Source organism: Podarcis liolepis (assembly GCF_965112155.1).
Source record: "Podarcis liolepis genome assembly, chromosome: 2".
NCBI classification, from domain to species: Eukaryota; Metazoa; Chordata; class Lepidosauria; order Squamata; family Lacertidae; genus Podarcis; species Podarcis liolepis.
Window position 1 is genome coordinate 21,223,430 of NC_139555.1, and position 17,418 is coordinate 21,240,847.

General features: G+C 45.2%; 1 protein-coding gene across 3 annotated transcripts; it reads right to left on the reverse strand.

The window, feature by feature from the left end:
- Nucleotides 1-50: 50 nt before the first annotated feature.
- Nucleotides 51-9,148, reverse strand: DNAJC22 (DnaJ heat shock protein family (Hsp40) member C22). 3 transcript variants are annotated; one of them, XR_014522652.1, is made up of 5 exons: nt 8,869-9,148; nt 6,117-7,004; nt 1,882-2,517; nt 1,658-1,845; nt 51-1,375 (listed from the first exon to the last, which is right to left on the reverse strand). XR_014522652.1 is itself a non-coding variant. In XM_083490415.1 (3 exons), the coding sequence occupies exons 2-3, from the start codon at nt 6,936-6,938 to the stop codon at nt 2,338-2,340; spliced, it is 1,002 nt and encodes a 333-aa protein (XP_083346541.1). In that variant the 5' UTR covers nt 6,939-7,004; nt 8,869-9,148; the 3' UTR covers nt 51-2,337. The 3 variants fall into 3 exon arrangements, 1 of the variants encoding a protein (XP_083346541.1); XR_014522653.1 differs by having other exon boundaries at nt 1,658-2,517; XM_083490415.1 differs by having other exon boundaries at nt 51-2,517.
- Between the last annotated feature and the right edge of the window lie 8,270 nt (nt 9,149-17,418).

Consider the following 17,418-nt stretch of genomic DNA (forward strand, 5'->3'; position numbering starts at 1 on the left):
TTTTAACACGAAAAAGGACAGAGAAAGGTTAATAATGACAGTAAACAATGTCAGGTTGCACTGAGAATATAATGGCCACCGATATTTCCTATCTAAAATAGAACATACAAGTCAATACAAGTGTCCAAATAGGTATCCACATGACGCTATAAAAATGTTGCCATGGTGGTGAGGTATAACATATCCTTCGAGGTTTATGGCAACCATAAGGGCTTACATAAGATGTACTTTTGACCTCTTGTTAACCACTATACTTATAGGAATATACTTTAAAAGTACATGGGCATTGCAAATATCAAACTTTTTGGCAATACGTAATTTATATTGACAACTATTTCAGACCAAAACGAATACATCATGGATGTGCTCACCACCATATTCCACAACAACGCATTTGCAACATTTCGCCTCCAGCATCTATAGTTCTTAAACAGGGCCTTCCCGTGCTGAAGTTGCGCAGTCCAATTTACCCGAAACATAATTTTTTGTTGGATCAACCTCAAATCTAGAGAAATGTTCCATATAGATTCTAGAGCAATTTCCAATTGTTTAGTTTGTATAGCATAATCCCTATTCCACAACTCTCTAGGTTCCTGCCAATCTACTTTACAAAGGTCCAAGAAGCATTTATAAACAGCAGTCATAGATTTAGCTTTCAGGGGAGATCCAGTAATTCCCTCCAACAATTGAGAAGTTGCTCAATGCAGATGGTCCATAAATACACACCAACAGGTATTGTAATTGAAGATATTGCCATTCAGCACTCAGTGGTGAATTACCGGTATATTAAAAATGCAGTGTGTGGGGGGGGGGGAATCCATCTGAACCTATCAGTTGATCCCACCAGCAAACTCACAAAATTCTAAGAAACCCAATAAATGTATTCTTCAACTACTTGGAAGACTATTGGGAATGTAGATGCAGAAATGGGTACTATTATTTTGATAGCATCAAAAATGTCAATTTCAATGTATTGTAGGGGAAAGATGCCTCACCATCTCCCCTGGTCAGACTAGTTCTTTAGCATTTGGGATAAAGCAGTAAATCATAAGCTAACTTATTATGTACAAGCAAGAGAAAAACTTATAGGGGAAAAAATGTCTGATTTTATTTCCTTCTGGAATGAAAAATTTGGTGATAATGTGAGACAGGGCTCATTATTTTCTTTAGTTTAGATTTTGAGTCTCTGTGGTTTTGGATTAATGATTATATGCCATTCTTCTTTTCTAGGGTTGCCATATGTCTGGAATTTCCTGGACATACCTGGGAACCAGCCGTCGGAAACTGTCCTGGTGTGGGAATTGCTGAAATGTCCGGGAGAAACCAGATGAATGGCAAGCCACGTTGGCGATTTCCCTTAAAAATAGCTCAACAACTTTGGGCAAAACTACAGAATGCTCAACAACTTTTCTGTCCAGATTTTCACTTTTTAAAATATGACAACCCTATCTTTTCTGTACTTTAAAAAAATACAATAAAAACATTATATATGTTTTCAAACCTCCTGAGTGGTCCCCCCCTAAAAACCTCCCAAATATTATTAGCAAACATTTTATTTGTATAATAAATGTATCCTCCCTGCAATACAAATATTTCTAGGACGCAAAAGCAAAACTTGAAAGCACTGCTTCTCCTCCTATGTCAAAAGACAGGCAACATAAAAAGAAAAGGGATCATGCCAGTCCACAGAGTGCTGGAATGTCTCTGGAAAACAGACCCAGATAATTTGAAAGGGGGGGGGACAGGGAGGAGGAAGACTTGGCACCACTAAGTCAACAGATGACCAAGTGGAAGGGCATACTATATGTTATGTACTGAGTTGAATAGGATCCAAAAAGCAGCAGTCTGATTGGTCCTAGAACAACAAGGTCCAGAATGTACCAGTCTGACTGGTCCTAGAACAATAGGGTCCAGAATGCAGCAGTGTGATTGGTCCTAGAACAATAGGGTTCAGAATGCAGCAGTCTGATTGGTCCTAGAACAATGCAGCAGTATGATTGGTCCGCAGGAGCCACCCAGTCCAGCTCCAGTTGGAAGTGAATCCGCAACCTGATTGGCCTACAGGAGAATCCCAGAATTAGCCAATCACGTGCGACCCATTGTGTAAATAATGTATATAAAGCAGATATTTTGGGGGAACTTTCATTCCTCACAACTATGAGCTGAATAAACAGCATGAAATCAACACTCGACTCCAAATATATTTCACTATACAATTTGTGTCCCTCCATCTTCTGGACCAATGTAGGGCTGCTCTGAGAAGCTCTTTTGAGAACCATGGCTTCAAGGCTCCCAGCAACATAAACGTCAGTGTTTTATGGAGGCAGTCAGAGTCCGTCATGTCGGCTTTGGCTTCCTCATCTGTGTGAGGAGCTCGTAGGCAGCTTGTACCTCAATGAAACGTCTCTCCGCCTCTTCCGCCCGGTGCCGATTGTGATCTGGATGCCAAAGCTTCACCAGCTCCCGGTAGCTTTTGTGGATTTCTTCAGGTGTGGCATCGTCGTGGATTCCTAAGACCTAATAGGGAAAGGAGGAAACATTTCAGGCCTGTTAGGTGGAGGAGATGTCCTGGTGGGCCTCACAGCCAGTGGCACAGTAGAGGCTGATGTCGATGGGGAAGCCAAGAACGACTGCCTAGTTTTATAGATCTGTATAAGCTGAGTCCTATGCAGAATGACCTTCTTAGAATCATAGAGTTGGAAGATGTTGGGAAACTGTGTCCGTGCAGCTACTCACACACAGTCAATTAAGGTTTGGCAGACAGCCAGAAGGCAATCTGAAAGAGTAAGTCTGCCTGGTGATAACAGAGACATGGAGACCGCTCCCTGATTGGTCAAGCTATCTCAAAGGGGTGGTAATTAATGGCATACTAACTGGTAGTTTGGAGTTCAGAGTTCTGTGTGTCAGTGTAGGAGTTGTGAGTCGTGTCAGAGAGAGCTAGCAAAATATCCGTGTTCTGTTCCTGTAAATAGTCCACTGTATATAATAAACACCTAACTATAAGTTCCTGGTTCCTGCTTCGTCTATCCTGTCTGCAGCCAAGTCAACAATTGCTTCCATGGATTCTGCGTTTACTCTGCTAGGTCTGGCTAAGGTCCTGCAACTAGTCGGAAGTTGCGAAACACCAAATAGGTTTTACCAATGGAAGGGACCCTGAGGATCGTCTAGTCCAAGGCCCAATATTAACAGAGAAATATGAGGGCTCCCTTGGACAAAAAATAAGGACACCAGCTAGGAATACCAGAGCAAAACAGCCACCAGTAGGCTTGGTCTTTATTGAAGACTGTCACGACAGGACTCCCACCTGCCACAAGGTGGAACAAGATGGAAGCCCCCCAAAAAAGAGGCCCCAAACTTTTATTAGCTGCTAACCCCCATGTTACACCCCCTCCCCAGACTACATCACTCATACATCACGGTTACATCATGAAAGGGGAGGTCTGGTGGTAGTACAGTGGTGCCTCGCAAGACGAAAAGAATCCGTTCTGTGATTCTCTTCGTCTAGCGGTTTTTTCGTCTTGCGAAGCAAGCCCATTGATGGATTAGCGGATTAGCGCTTTTAGCGGCTTTTAGCGGCTTATCGTCGTATCGGATTAGCTGATAAGTGGCTTAGCGGCTTAGAAAAAGGGGGGGAGGGGAAAAAACCCGCAGGAACTCGCAAGACATTTTCATCTTGCGAAGCAAGCCCATAGGAGATTCGTTTTGCGAAGCACCTCCAAAACGGAAAACTCTTTCGTCTAGCGAGTTTTCCGTCTTGCGAGGCATTCGTCTTGCGGGGCACCACTGTAATCAGAGCATCCTGGACCCTGCCCCATGGTTCTCCTTGCCCTCCACCAAACACCCATCAAGTGTAACAAAAAAGATATTTACATTTCCCTGTTTCCCAGCCAAGTTAATCACACCCTTTTGTCTTCAGCTGTGTTTGCTATATCTGGAATGGCTACCTGTCTGGCACTCAGGTATCAGGATGCCAGGGATTATCACTCAGGCAGAGGGGCTGCTGAGTAGCTGAGCTCACATGTCTATCTGAATTTCTGGAGTTTTTCCAGTGAGCCAGTACACAGATACATTTATCAGTGAATTGTTACATTTGGTATCGTGCAGCAAAGACCCTTTGAATAGACAGGAAGAAACTGCAATGAAGTGTTTTGTGGGGACAAATCACAAAAGTCACAAAAGCGATTGTGCTGATTTTGGTAGTGGGCATGATATCTGCTTGAGGGGCAACCCAACCTATACATAAATTCCTGCAACACCCACAGTGCAGGAAAATGCAGCTGTCCCATACGGGGATCAAACCTGCAACCTTGGTGTTATCAGCACCACACTCTTAACCAACTGAGCTATCCAACCTTTGAGACTGAGTGTCTTTTTCCTATGGTTTCTAGCATTGTTGTTGTTGTTTACAGCTTACTGGCCTTAAAGCTGGTGTTCTCTGCTCTATGATTAGGGCTTAGGTTGCAGTCTTAACCCCACTTACCCAGGAGTAAGTCCCATGGACTTGTATTGAATTTGCTTCTATGAAGTTTAAGGAGGATTTTTTTGCTCCTGTTTGTTTGTAGCGTGTTGAGAGGGTTGCAATATCCTGGACTGAACTTGCTTCTGAGTACACTTAGTTAGGTTTGAGCTGTTAGGCTGCAATCCTGTACACGCTTACCTGGAGTGCATCCCATTGAACGTAATGGGGTTTCTGAATAGATGCATATAAGACTATTGTATTATTTATAGCTCACCTTTCCTCCAAAGAGCTCGAGGCAGCAAATGTGGCTCCTCCTCACCTCCATTTTATCCTGAGAACAGCCCTGAGAGGTAGGTTAGGCTGAGAGGTTATGACTGACCCAAGGTCAGCCTGTGAGTCTAAGTGGGGTTTTAAACCCAGGTCTCCTCAGCTTTAATAAAAATAATAATTCAATTATTTATACCCCGCCTATCTAGTTGGGTTTCCCTAGCCGCTCTGGGCAGCTTACAGCATATATAAAGGTAAAGGGACCCCGGACCATTAGGTCCAGTCGTGACCGACTCTGGGGTTGCGGTGCTCATCTCGCTTTATTGGCCAAGGGAGCTGATGTACAGCTTCTGGGTCATGTGGCCAGCATGACTAAGCCACTTCCGGCGAATCAGAGCGGCGCACGGAAACGCCGTTTACCTTCCCGCTGGAGCTGTACCTATTTATCTACTTGCACTTTGACGTGCTTTTGAACTGCTAGGTTGGCAGGAGCTGGGACCGAGCAACAGGAGCTCACCCCGTGGTGGGGAGTCGAACCAGCGACCTTCTGATTAGCAAGTCCTAGGCTCTGTGGTTTAACCCACAGCACCACCCGTGTCCCTTACAACATATATATAAACATAGCAAAATAACAAACTTCCTGATACAGGGCTGCCTTCAGATGTCTTCTAAAAGTTATGTAGTTCTTTATCTCCTTGACATTTGAAGGGAGGCTGTTAAAGTTGGGAATAGAGACATTTCGATTCCCTCTTCCCAAAGCCCAAACTTCCTGTTACCCAGTTCACTTGAAAGATGGATACAGTAGCCTTAGTTACCAGCTAAGTCCAACTCTAGCCTTATCCTTGAGTTGGCTGAAGATTCAAAAACCATGAATCTAGAAATATGAGCATGACCAAAATAGCAACGTCGCCCGATTCACTCCAAAATGGAGCCAAATATTGGCAAAAGCCTCTCAGAAGCCTTTTGCGCCCCAAAATCTGCATTCCACAGGGACTTCCTAAATGGGGTCACCAAAAAATTGTTGACTCCCAATTCACTCCAAAATGTCGCCAAACGTTGCCAAAAGCTCCACAGAAGCCTTTTGTGGCCCAAAACCCATGTTCCGCGGAGACTTCCGGAATGGGGAGCTCAGCATCCTAAATCACGGGATCACGGCATTGACATTGCCCTATTTATTCCAAAACGGTGCCAAATGCCAGTAAAAGTCCCTCAGAAGCCTTTTGCTGCAAAATACCACATTCTGGAGAGACTTCCGAAACGGGGCCCTCAGTATCCTAACCCACATGGCCACAGCATCACCCAAAATGGACGTTGCCCAGATCCCACTCCTCTAACCCAGCTGCTATAAAGTCACAAAAACAAAACTGAGCTGAAGAGTATTGCCCTGTACCTTCAATGCCATCCGCTGCCTCTCGTTCTGGACCGAGTGCATGAAGGCAAAAACTTGCTCCCACTCCTGGAAGGAGCCACCGCTGAAGCCCAGCATCTTCCAAGCATGGTAGGGCAGGAGAAGCACAGATTCCAGCGCACTGCTCAGGGATGGGAACACACTGAGCCAATCCAGCGTGGATCTAATAGTGCCGGCTACGTAGCTGGCAGTGGCCGCTGTGTTGTAGAAGACAGAGTATGCCAAAGGTGTAGTGAAAGCAAGGTAGGCTAGGCCCAGTCGGTACAGTCGGGCACCAAGCTTCTCCCTGGTGCCCTTGTTGGATTTATAGCACCGGTGCCGCTGGGCTGTGACACTAGTTGTGAGAGTGATGGGAAAGATGGCCAGAGAGCGGCCATAGAAGATTGGTGCAGTTATGAAGGCCGCCTTTAAAGTAGCTTGGAGATCAGAGGATTGGTCACCCACTGCAGACACCAGGTGAACTCCGAGTCCCACCGCCAGGGGGAGAGCCAGGAAATAAAAACCCGGGAGGGCTGAGAGACCTATCAGGGCGACCAAACCAAAGTAGATGCCTACTGAGGCTTGGCCAAGGAAGCGCACAGGGCTGAAAGGTGGAGGTCCATCTCTGGGCAGTTCCAAGGTGCGATTGGCCTGCGTCACCCAACCCGGCAGCAGCCACAGCTCCCAAAGCCACCCCATCCCAAAACCCCCCAAAGTCAGCATCCACAATAGGGCATGGTTATCCCGGCCCAGGTAGAGATGGTGGAGCCCAGCAGGGCCTCCCAGGGCCCAGAGGGCAATAGCCACCAGAAGCCGCTTGGCCATCGTTCACCAGGCACCTCTTCACTACTGTGGGCAGGGCCCTCTGCTGCAAGACATCTCACTGGCAACCTGAGGAGGGAGAGAGCAAAAGGTAGCAGGAACATGAAGAACACCCCCCCACACACCCGCACCATATTTCAGGGCATTAGGCCCAATTGGACCATGTTTCGGCTGACTTAATACACACACCCCTCCCTCCTCCCGCGATGTCCAATATAATAATAATAATATTTATTATTATTATTATTATTATTATTATTATTATTATTATTATTATTATTATTACTATTTCTACCCCATCCATCTGGCTGGGTTTGTCCAGCCACTCTGGGCGTCTCCCAACATCAAACATTAAAAACTTCCCTAAACAGGGCTGCCTTCAGATGTCTTCTAAAAGTCAGGTAGTTGTTTATTTCCTTGACATCCAAAGGGTGGGCACCACTACCGAGAAGGCCCTCTGCCTGGTTCCCTGTAACTTCGCTTCTTGCAGTGAGGGAACCGCCAGAAGGTCCTCGGAGCTGGACCTCAGTCTGAACAATGGGGGTGGAGACGTTCCTTTAGGTATATATTTTCCAGGTTCCTGAATGTCCACAGAGTAACTAGAAAGAGCAAGTATGATTTTCCTGGCAAGAAACAGTGGCCCTCTGGGCTCTGTCCCCACCCAGTGTTATTCAGATAGTCCCCCACACTCTGGCTGCGATCGTCTTTGAGTCTGACTTCAACCATCGGGTAAGACTGGCTTGATTTGGCAAAGGGTGTTTAAGGAGATAACAGAAATCACTGGGTTAAAACCGACCAAAAGTCCAGAGGTGGCATTATTATCAATTTACAATGGGGTGGGAGGTTCACAGGCTATGAAGGACTTGCTCACAAATTTATCGACAGCTGCATGAATTAATAGAGCTAGGAAGTGGAAGGGGCAAGCAGAATATAAAATGGAAGAATGGTATAAAGAGGCGTGGGATATAGCTATTAATGATAAATTAACATGTGCCATTAAGGTAAGTTGGGAAATATGCGGGAGAAATGATTCTGAGGAGAAATGGAAGGTGTTTGTAGAATTTGTACTGTTAAAATGGAAAGGGGTCGAGCCATCACAAGAGGTGTTGAAATATTGGAAGGCTGGATAGTTACGATGGAATGGTCTCAGTGGTGGGGTCACAATTTTATTCTTATTTAATTATTATTATTACTTTGTCAAAATTATATATATATATATATATATATATATATATATATATATATATATATATATATATGTGTGTGTGTGTGTGTGTGTGTGTGTGTATACATGTGTGTGTGTGTATATATGTATATGTGTATATATATATGTGTGTGTGTGTGTGTATATATGTATATATGTGTATATATATGTATATATATGTGTGTGTGTGTGTTTATACACACATATATATACACACACACAGTGGTACCTCAGGTTACAGATGCTGCAGGTTACAGACGCTTCAGATTACAGACTCCGCTAACCTGGAAGTAGTACCTCAGGTTAAGAACTTTGCTTCAGGAAGAGAACATAAATCGTGCGGCAGCATTGGGAGGCCCCATTAGCTAAAATGGTACCTCAGGTTAAGAACAGTTTCAGGTTAAGAACGAACCTCTGGAACGAATTAAATTCTTAACCAGAGGTACCACTGTGTGTGTGTGTGTGTGTATGACTTGATTCCCACCTCTCTGTTTCCCAGTGTAGATCTTTACTCTCCCCATGTTCCTGATGAAGATCTTTATTCCCTCCTTGTTCCAGCTGTAGATCTTCCCTCACCCCTCCTTCCCTGGTGGTGGGGGAAAGCACCATTTTGTAGTTTGCCTCTAGTGCCAAAACGACTTGGGCTAGCCCTACCCCCTACGGCCCCACTGTTCCCAACATAAAGGATTCCCCAGCCGCAATGCTGCCTATGGGCAAAGATTCCCATACCTGTCGCACGCTGGATCCAGCCGCTCTGGGCTCCCCGCCGCTTGCTGAATCGAGGAGGCAAATCTGAACAACGCAATCACTGCAGCTCAGTGGCAGAACACATTCTTGGCATGGAGAAGGTTCCAGGTTCAATTCTTGGCTCTTCCAGGCAGAGCAGACAGTACTGAACTAAGTGAACTGATGGCCTGACTCACTCTAAGGCAGTTTCCTTTGTCCCCAGGAACAGCGTTTCCAGAACCATAAATACACACCTTTTGTCTCACTCCCAGCGGGGGGGGGGGGGGAACATCGGCACAATTTCATCAGGGCTATAATGTCGACTCAGAAAGCCTTTGATCCCATTGCACTAGGCTGGACTTTGCTTTCCTGGGGTGGGGGTGGGGACTGGGCACAGGACATCTGTCAGAAAAGGGGGTGGGGATAGTGGCCAAAGGGCAGTGTGGTGGCACACCCAGCATACCGATAGCACTGAAGAGTCAGGAGTTCTGTCGAAGGCCTTTGTCACAGTATGGAGGGAAATCAGCGCTGGAGCTGGGCTTCTCCCAATTCATCCATGCATTTCAAAGTTATCCACACAGCACCAATTGCTTCTTTCTTCTTTGGGGATCACTCATAGCCGCGTCTGATTGTCTTCCATGAACATGGTTTTAAAAGTTTTAAACATGGTTTTAAAAGTGAGTCCGTAAGTGACTGTGGAGGCCAATTCTGGATCCACACGTCCTTCCCGAGGTACCACTGTAGTAAGGTTGGTAGTACAATAGCTACCTCTTGGGCTTGCCGATCAGAAGGTCGGCGGTTTGAATCCCCGTGGTTTGAATCTCCTGTTGCTCTGTCCCAGCTCCTTCCAACCTAGCAGTTCGAAAGCACGCCAGCGAAAGTAGATAAATAGGTACAGCTGCGGCGGGAAGGTAAATGGCATTTCCGTGCGCTCTGGCTTTTTTCATGGTGTTCTGTTGTGCCAGAAGCGGTTTAGTCATGCTTGGCCACATGACCCAGAAAGCTGTGTGTAGACAAACTCCGGCTCCCTCGGCCTGAAAGCAAGATGAGCGCTGCACCCCCATCGTCGCCTTTTACTGGACTTAACAGCCCAGGGATCCTTTACCTTTACCTTTACTGTTAAGATGCTTCATATATCCAAAACTAGCAGAACCAACCAGCAGACCAAGCCTCTGTGCTGGAAGGTACCTTCAAGCCAAAAAACACTTGAAGGATTAGCTAGCAACAGCTAATGATTGTTGACATATCTACAGTGGATCGGAAATTATAGAGACCTGCGTCTGATAGATGGTGAAATCTGTAATTATGTGTTGATTGATAAGATGATTGAGGACCAGGGAAACAGAAAGCAAGTACTTTACTGTGGGTGTAAACCACAAGCATTTCACAGGTAGACTTCATTCCAATGATCCTCTTTTGCATGTCTCTTATGTAAGATACTTGATTCCCCTCCAGATCCATGTTTTTAGCAAAGAGGTCCATCTGAATCAGTCAGCAGGAATAACTTGTTTATTTATTTATTGCATTCCACTAGGTTGGTTTTTTCCCCATGTCTATTGAAAGTTCAAAAAGTACATAACTATATGTGCACCAGAAATGGTGAGACACAAACAAAAAAGACAGGAATGTCGGAGGGTATGAAAGTTGCATAGGAGAAAGGGAAAACACGCCACAACGAAACCAGGATGCAAGCTTTTAGACTACATTTGACTGCTACTCAAGTGCCCTGTGTTATCAGGTCATGTGGCAGCAGGTGCAAGACAGGTAAACTCATGCACTTTTCAGATTCAAAATCTGTAAAAGAAGAAGCAGGAATTAAGAGCTGCCCACTGTAGCTACTGCTTGAGCTGCAGGAAGAATCCTTGCAACTCTTGAATGCAAGCCAGGGTAGCAAAGGACTACATTTAGACAGCACTTCTGATTCTTCTTTTTCAAGCCACGGGTTCAAAGCAGCCCCACTCAGCTATCAGTCGCCCATGGGGGTTGGAGTCCTGCATCTGGCCCTCCAAGAGGATTCAGTTTCCCATCTCTGATTTTAAGCCATGCCAGTTACTTAATTAAGCACTCATCTCACACCCAGGACTAGTATAGGCCATCATAAAACATCACAAAATACCCATATATAAAAATTTAAAATATATACAAATAAACAGCCATGTAAAATACAGTGGTACCTCGGGTTACAGATGCTTCAGGTTACAAACGCTTCAGGTTACAGACGCTTCAGGTTACAGACTCCGCTAACCCAGAAATAGTACCTCAGGTTAAGAACAGAAATCGTGTGGTGGCGGCATGGCAGCAGCGGAAGGCCCCATTAACTAAAGTGGTACCTCATATTAAGAACAGTTTCAAGTTAAGAACGGACCTCCAGAACGAATTAAGTTCTTAACCCGAGGTACCACTGTATATAATGACAAGGATTTTCATTGGGATTTCTTCCTGCTAAACAGTGCCATTCGCCACTCTGATTGATACTGTTGATAAAAAGCTCAGCCACCCTTGCAGTTACTTCCGGGTTAATGTCACACAGATAGAATCTGACATTTTCATTGTGCCGTGATTTTAGACTAGCCAAATAAGGGGATAGCATAGCTGGTTGTACAATAGACAGTAGAAAAGGATATGTTCTGCAATGTCCGGTACATTCAAAGAGCATCAGCAATGTCTGCTGTTTCTGGGGATGTTTAAATATCTGCCCTTCACAAAAGCTGAGGGGGGAACGTTCAGTCAGGCTAACAAAGGACTGGAATTATTAATTTTGAGATATAAGTCACTCTGTTATCTGTAAACCATAGAACTTGGGGAAGCAACTTTGATTTACAGCTGACTCAATGTTTTGTTTTTCAACGTCCCTTAATCTGGTTTGAATATTGCGATAAATATATTGCTCACTTGAATTCTACAAGGGTTCTAAGTCAATACCAAAAGATCTGATTTTGCTTAAATAAGTCAGAGAGCAGACTCAAAGGTAGTCTTCCAAGCACTGCAGTAGTCTCCCAAGTTGCAAGCTCACTTGTATACAGGGAAAAAGCAACACTGCCCCAGTAACCTTTCTGTGGTTTTATTTTTATTTTGCATTGCTTCAAATTAAAGCGAGTTCAAGTTCCTAATCTTGGGAAATGCTTTAAAACACCAGGTGGCAGCATCTATCTACATCATCCTAAAAGCACAGACAAAACTCCTAACTAGGGAGTGGAACTCTTTGTACAAGGATCTCTATCTTCACAGGTGCAACACACAAAGGAAGAATGTCGTTGGATTCGGGGATAGTGGAAGCACTTTGAGACATGAAGAACTTCCTACACGAAAGGCAGTCACATACAGGAATTCGCATGAGGCCCCTGTGCAGATCTTCATGCACAAAGAGGTACAATCATTGTCTTCAAATATCTGAAAGGCCATGGATAAAAAATGGAGAAGACTTGCCTTCTGTTACTCCAGAGAGCGCACAAGGGGTCCTGCTTGCAGGTTTCCTATAAGCCATCTGGTTGGCCACTGTGACAACAGAATGGTGGGTTGGATAGGCCATTGGCCTGATCTGTTATTATGTTCTTGAACTAATGGGTGATACTGGAAGCAGATTTCAGTTGCACACTGAGACAAATCTTAACAGGGAGTTTCTGTTATGTCTATCTGTCAGGGACCCTGTAGCTGCAAAGATTCCTAGACTCCAGAGAGGGTTAGACTAGATGACCACCAGACCCTTCCATCTCTCAAATCCCATTATTCAGTTACTATTGGTGCACAATTTTTATGGTGTGTACTGTGCCTGGAAAGCTGCAAGTGATTGGAGTTTCACTGATTGCCACTAGTAGTGGATGTCAATTCCCACTCAGAAGTATTTTCTGTCTAAGGGATGCGGGTGGCACTGTGGCCTAAACCACTGAGTCTCTTGGGCTTGCTGATCAGAAGGTGGGCGGTTCGAATCCCTGGGACGAGGTGAGCTCCCATTGGTCTGTCCTAGATCCTGCCAACCTAGCAGTTCAAAAGCACACCAGTGCAAGTAGATAAATTGGTACCACTGCGGTGGGAAGGTAAACAGCGTTTCCGTGCACTCTGGTTTCCGTCACGGTGTCCCATTGAGCCAGAAGCGGTTTAGTCATGTTGGCCGCATAACCCGGAAAGCTGTCTGTGAACAAACACCGGCTCCCTTGGCCTGAAAGCGAGATGAACGCCACAACCCCATAGTCGCCTTTGACTGGACGTAACCGTCCAGGGGTCCTTTACCTTTTACCTTTATTTGCTTTCTGTCTAGGAATGTCACAACAAGTGAAAATAAGTGTTTCTTCCCCACCAAGTAACCAAAGAAAATTGGTGGTGGGAGGAACAAACATGCATATGATAAATGTTTAGGTACCAGGAATGTTCCCACATCTGAACAACGAATGTCTGTGCCACTCTATGGTGGGCCAGTCCATCCATCCATTTCAAAAAGTCTTTTTTATATATATATAATTTTTATTAGGTTTTTTTAACATATCATTTTCAACAGTAATTAAACATACTTTTACATCTTATTCAAATTTGTGACTTCCATCAATCCTGTCTGAAAATTTTTCAATCTAATCTCTCAGTATGTATTTCTTATCTTCCCTATTACATTTCAAACTCATAACCAATATCTCTATCTTTTTCTACTTTGTAACACTTCGTATATTTCTCTTTACAAAACTTCTTGTAGTCCTACTAGTGTAATTTGTTGGTTACAGTTGCTCTTCAAATAGTTCATATACTTCTTCCAATCTTCTGTAAATCTCTGGTCCCGCAGGTTTCGAATCCTTCCTGTCATTTTGTCCAATTCTGCATAGTCCATTAATTTCGTCTGCCATTCTTCTTTTGTTGGAATTTCTTCTTGTTTCCATTCCTGGGCTAACAACACTCTTGCCGCAGTCATTTCAAAAAGTCTTAATACATGGACATCATCAAACCAAACTCTTAATATAAAGTTCAGCTCAGAATGAGATTCCCAGCAGCATAGGCAGGAAGGAAGACCACCCACATTTGTTCTGCCTACTGCATTATTCTGTTTGCAGCACAGAATATACCTATCAGTGTAATGTACAGAACTCTTGTGCTAAATTTGTTTATTGAGAAGGCCCCAGGTCTGGTTATCTGAGAGTCACTTTACATGTTAACACTTTGGTTGATGTTGATAAAGGATTTGCCCATCTACAAATGGTAAAGTTTTCCTCTTACGGTATAAAAAAACCATTGCTTCTCTCTGTACATTTCTTTTTAAAGTAGTCGTAATGTTGGTCCCCATTCAGGAAACAGACCTGCTGCTGAAATATATCTATTTAGAAGAATAAGGCATCTATATTGTCATGCCCGGTGCTCACATTAAATGAGCGCTGGGGCACAATCCACTATTGCCTTTTGTCAGTACTGATTTCAGAAAGCTGCAAGAGAGCAGGCATGATATGGCAGAGCTTGGGGAACTAATTGAGGGCTCCCGATCCTCCAAGTGTCCCTATTTTCCAGGGCCAGTCCCAGATTTACAGAAGCCGTCCCAGTTTCTGATTTGAACTCGGAATGTCCTGCTTTCCCTTAGGGTGTCCCCATTTTCATGGGAGAAATGTTGGAGGGTATGGAATGGGACGTCCCCATTTTCATGGGAGAAATGTTGGAGGGTATGGGGCTCCCCCCGCCCATCCCAATATTTCAAGAATTGGACAAACACACATAAAGAGTTAAGTATCCCAGGACCCTAGCTGCTTGCATTAATAAAAGACCATCCTTGTCAATCTCATACTGAGACAGATATGTAAACAGGCAGGCAGGCAGACAAGAGGGACACCCTCCCTGTTTATCCATTTATCAGTCGTTCCCCTTTGCCTACAGCAATTCATTCCCCCCACCTTTTTTGTTAGTTGACCCACTGATGCATTCAGCATCCATTTCAAAGGGGGCAGCTCACCAGATAGGCAGCATCTCATTGCCCATGCAAATTTCATTCCGACACCCCCATAAAAATTAATGGCGCCACAAAGTCTCCCCTGACCCACCACTGCAGGGAGATGCCTCTCCTTAGCAAGCTCCTGTTTGCTCAGGCACTCACGGTATTATCGTCCTTATTTACATAGATTAGTGAGTAGCAGGCCGCCAATTTGTCCTAATTCATAATTAATCAGCCCAATCTCCTTGTGCGCTGTTGACTCAGCCGCATGCCTCCCAGCCCCATGCAAATTGGGATAAATTTGCTTTGACCTGGAGGTGGATTGGGAGACTTTAATATTTAATTTTTTAAAAAAACCACACTGATGCCCCAAGGCTAGTGCGTTGTTGTTGTTTTTGGTTTTGTTTTGTTTCCAAAGGATGGGAATTATTGGTGTGCTTGACACATCAGACCATGACCTGACTTTTTAGGGGGTTTTTTGTAGGCATATTCCGCAACATGTCCTCAATGCCACCCTGGTGCATTTATGGTAGATTTATACTGGACCGTCCACACGTAATTCTGCTTTGTTAATTGTTCTGCAATGCTTCCTTCCCAATGTTATCAATGAAGTCTGGAGGGACACTCTTGTGCTATTGTGTAACAAAAGAGGGACACACACACACACACACACACACACACACACACCCTGAACATTTGTGATATGAAAAGTTACAGGATTTCAGCAGGAAGTTACAGTACATGCAGTGTGTCAGGGACTGTGCTGAGAAGTATTCGCGTCCCTACATACATACATACAATTTTGGGGTCTTCCTAAACCAACATTTGGGGTGTCCTAGCTTTTACTTTTAAAATATGGCAACCCTGGCGCAAGTGGCAAGACTGCAAAGCAGGGGTGGGGGTGGAGAACCTGTAGTCTTCTCCATGTTGCTGGACTATAACTCCCATCACCCCTCGGCCATGATCGCAGGGGCTGATGGGAGTTGGAGTCTAGCATCTGACTGTAGCAGGCATAGGCAAACTCGGCGCTCCAGATGTTTTTCGACTACAACTCCCATCATCCCTGACCGCTGGTCCTGTTAGCTAGGGATGATGGGAGTTGTAGTTCCAAAACATCTGGAGGGCCGAATTTGCCTATGCCTGGACTATAGGGTAGGCCTAGCCCAAGGCAATTCGGCAGTGGAGGCAAACCACAAAAGTGCCCTTTGCTCTGCCAGGGAAGAAGGGGTGAATAAAGATCTATTGTCAGAAGGGCGGCACTGAGGAGGAATGGTGGGAGCATCCCCCTCCCCCTGATCCAGATCCTGACTCTTCCCAGGAGCAGGAGGACAGTATAGATTTGGAACAGTGGTTTGCAGAGGGACCTATATAGTTCAGAAGGCAGAAGCTGGGAAATACTGGATGGGGAACAGCCAGGAGAAGAAGCATTGGGGGAGAGAGAGTGAACAGATTCACTGTCTCTGGAAAGCATTCATCCGCTCAGCCCAAGGTCAAGAAGAGCAGATAAGGTGTCAAGAAGAGAGCACAGTGGTTATAGGCTCAGGTTACAAGATGCGGTAGTGATGTGGGTGACTTGGGAGGAAGTGGGTGGAGCCCTTAACTGGGAGCACCGTCATTCCTAGGAAATGGATTCTTTGTTCTCTTGCTGTGATCATTAAAGTTTCTAACTGGTAAGAAGACTCCTTTTCCTTTGTTCTGCTTACCCACTGCCAAAGGGGGGGAGAAAGCCTATTCCCTGAAGCCTGACATAAAGGTAAAAGGACCCCTGACCATTAGGTCCAGTCGTGGCTGACTCTGGGGTTGCAGCACTCATCTCGCTTTATTGGCTGAGGGAGCCGGTGTTCAGCTTCCGGGTCATGTGGCCAGCAAGACTAAGCTGCTTCTGGAGAACCAGAGCAGCGCATGGAAACGCTGTTTACCTTCCCGCCGGAGCGGTACCTATTTATCTACTTGCAGTTTAACGTGCTTTTGAACTGCTAGGTTGGCAGGAGCAGGGACCAAGCAACAGGAGCTAACCCCGTCGCGGTGATTCAAACCCCCGACCTTCTGATCGGCAAGTCCTAGGCTCTGTATGACCACCCCAATATCATCATGAGCACAAATCATCATGAATGCATCCTTGAAATGACCACTGGAGGGGCCAATGTTGCTAATAGGTGTTCCTCACCTGCACAAAAGGTGCAGTCTTTGATTTGGCACTGGCTGCCTTTGTTGCTACTATTTCACATGTTTGTACCACCTGTACTGTACTGGGTAAGTCAGGAATTTGGCTTTTCTCGGAGCAAACTGCAGACTCCACATGTTTTCTTCTGGGCTGGCATGAGCAGAGTGTGCAGGCCGCTGTGGCACAGATCCGGACCTCTTGCAGCTTTTGTGTATTCCCTGACCCAATCAAATAATTTCACTTAGTAGCCTAACAGTGACGTTGACAGGTGAGAAAAACCCTTCTTCCTCTGAAAGCCCTCCTCTACGCATTATGCCTTCAGCAAACAGAGTTAGGAACCAAAACAAAACCTTTTTCTAGGCATCACCCTAAGTTCTGGTCCCGCTTAGCTGGCAGGAGTCATCAGCATCACAGCTCCATTAGAGAATTGATGGCTATGCGCAGAGACAGTGAGGTCACAGAGAAAGGGAGAAGCAGTTAAAACAGACCGGCC

Bases quoted from the DNA above. Each gene is read 5' to 3' on its own strand.
- DNAJC22 (XM_083490415.1), bottom strand. From the start codon at position 6,938: ATGGCCAAGCGGCTTCTGGTGGCTATTGCCCTCTGGGCCCTGGGAGGC. The intron at 2,518-6,116 runs GTACAGGGCAAT...TTTCCCTATTAG, and splicing joins GGCAGCGGATGGCATTGAAG to GTCTTAGGAATCCACGACGA.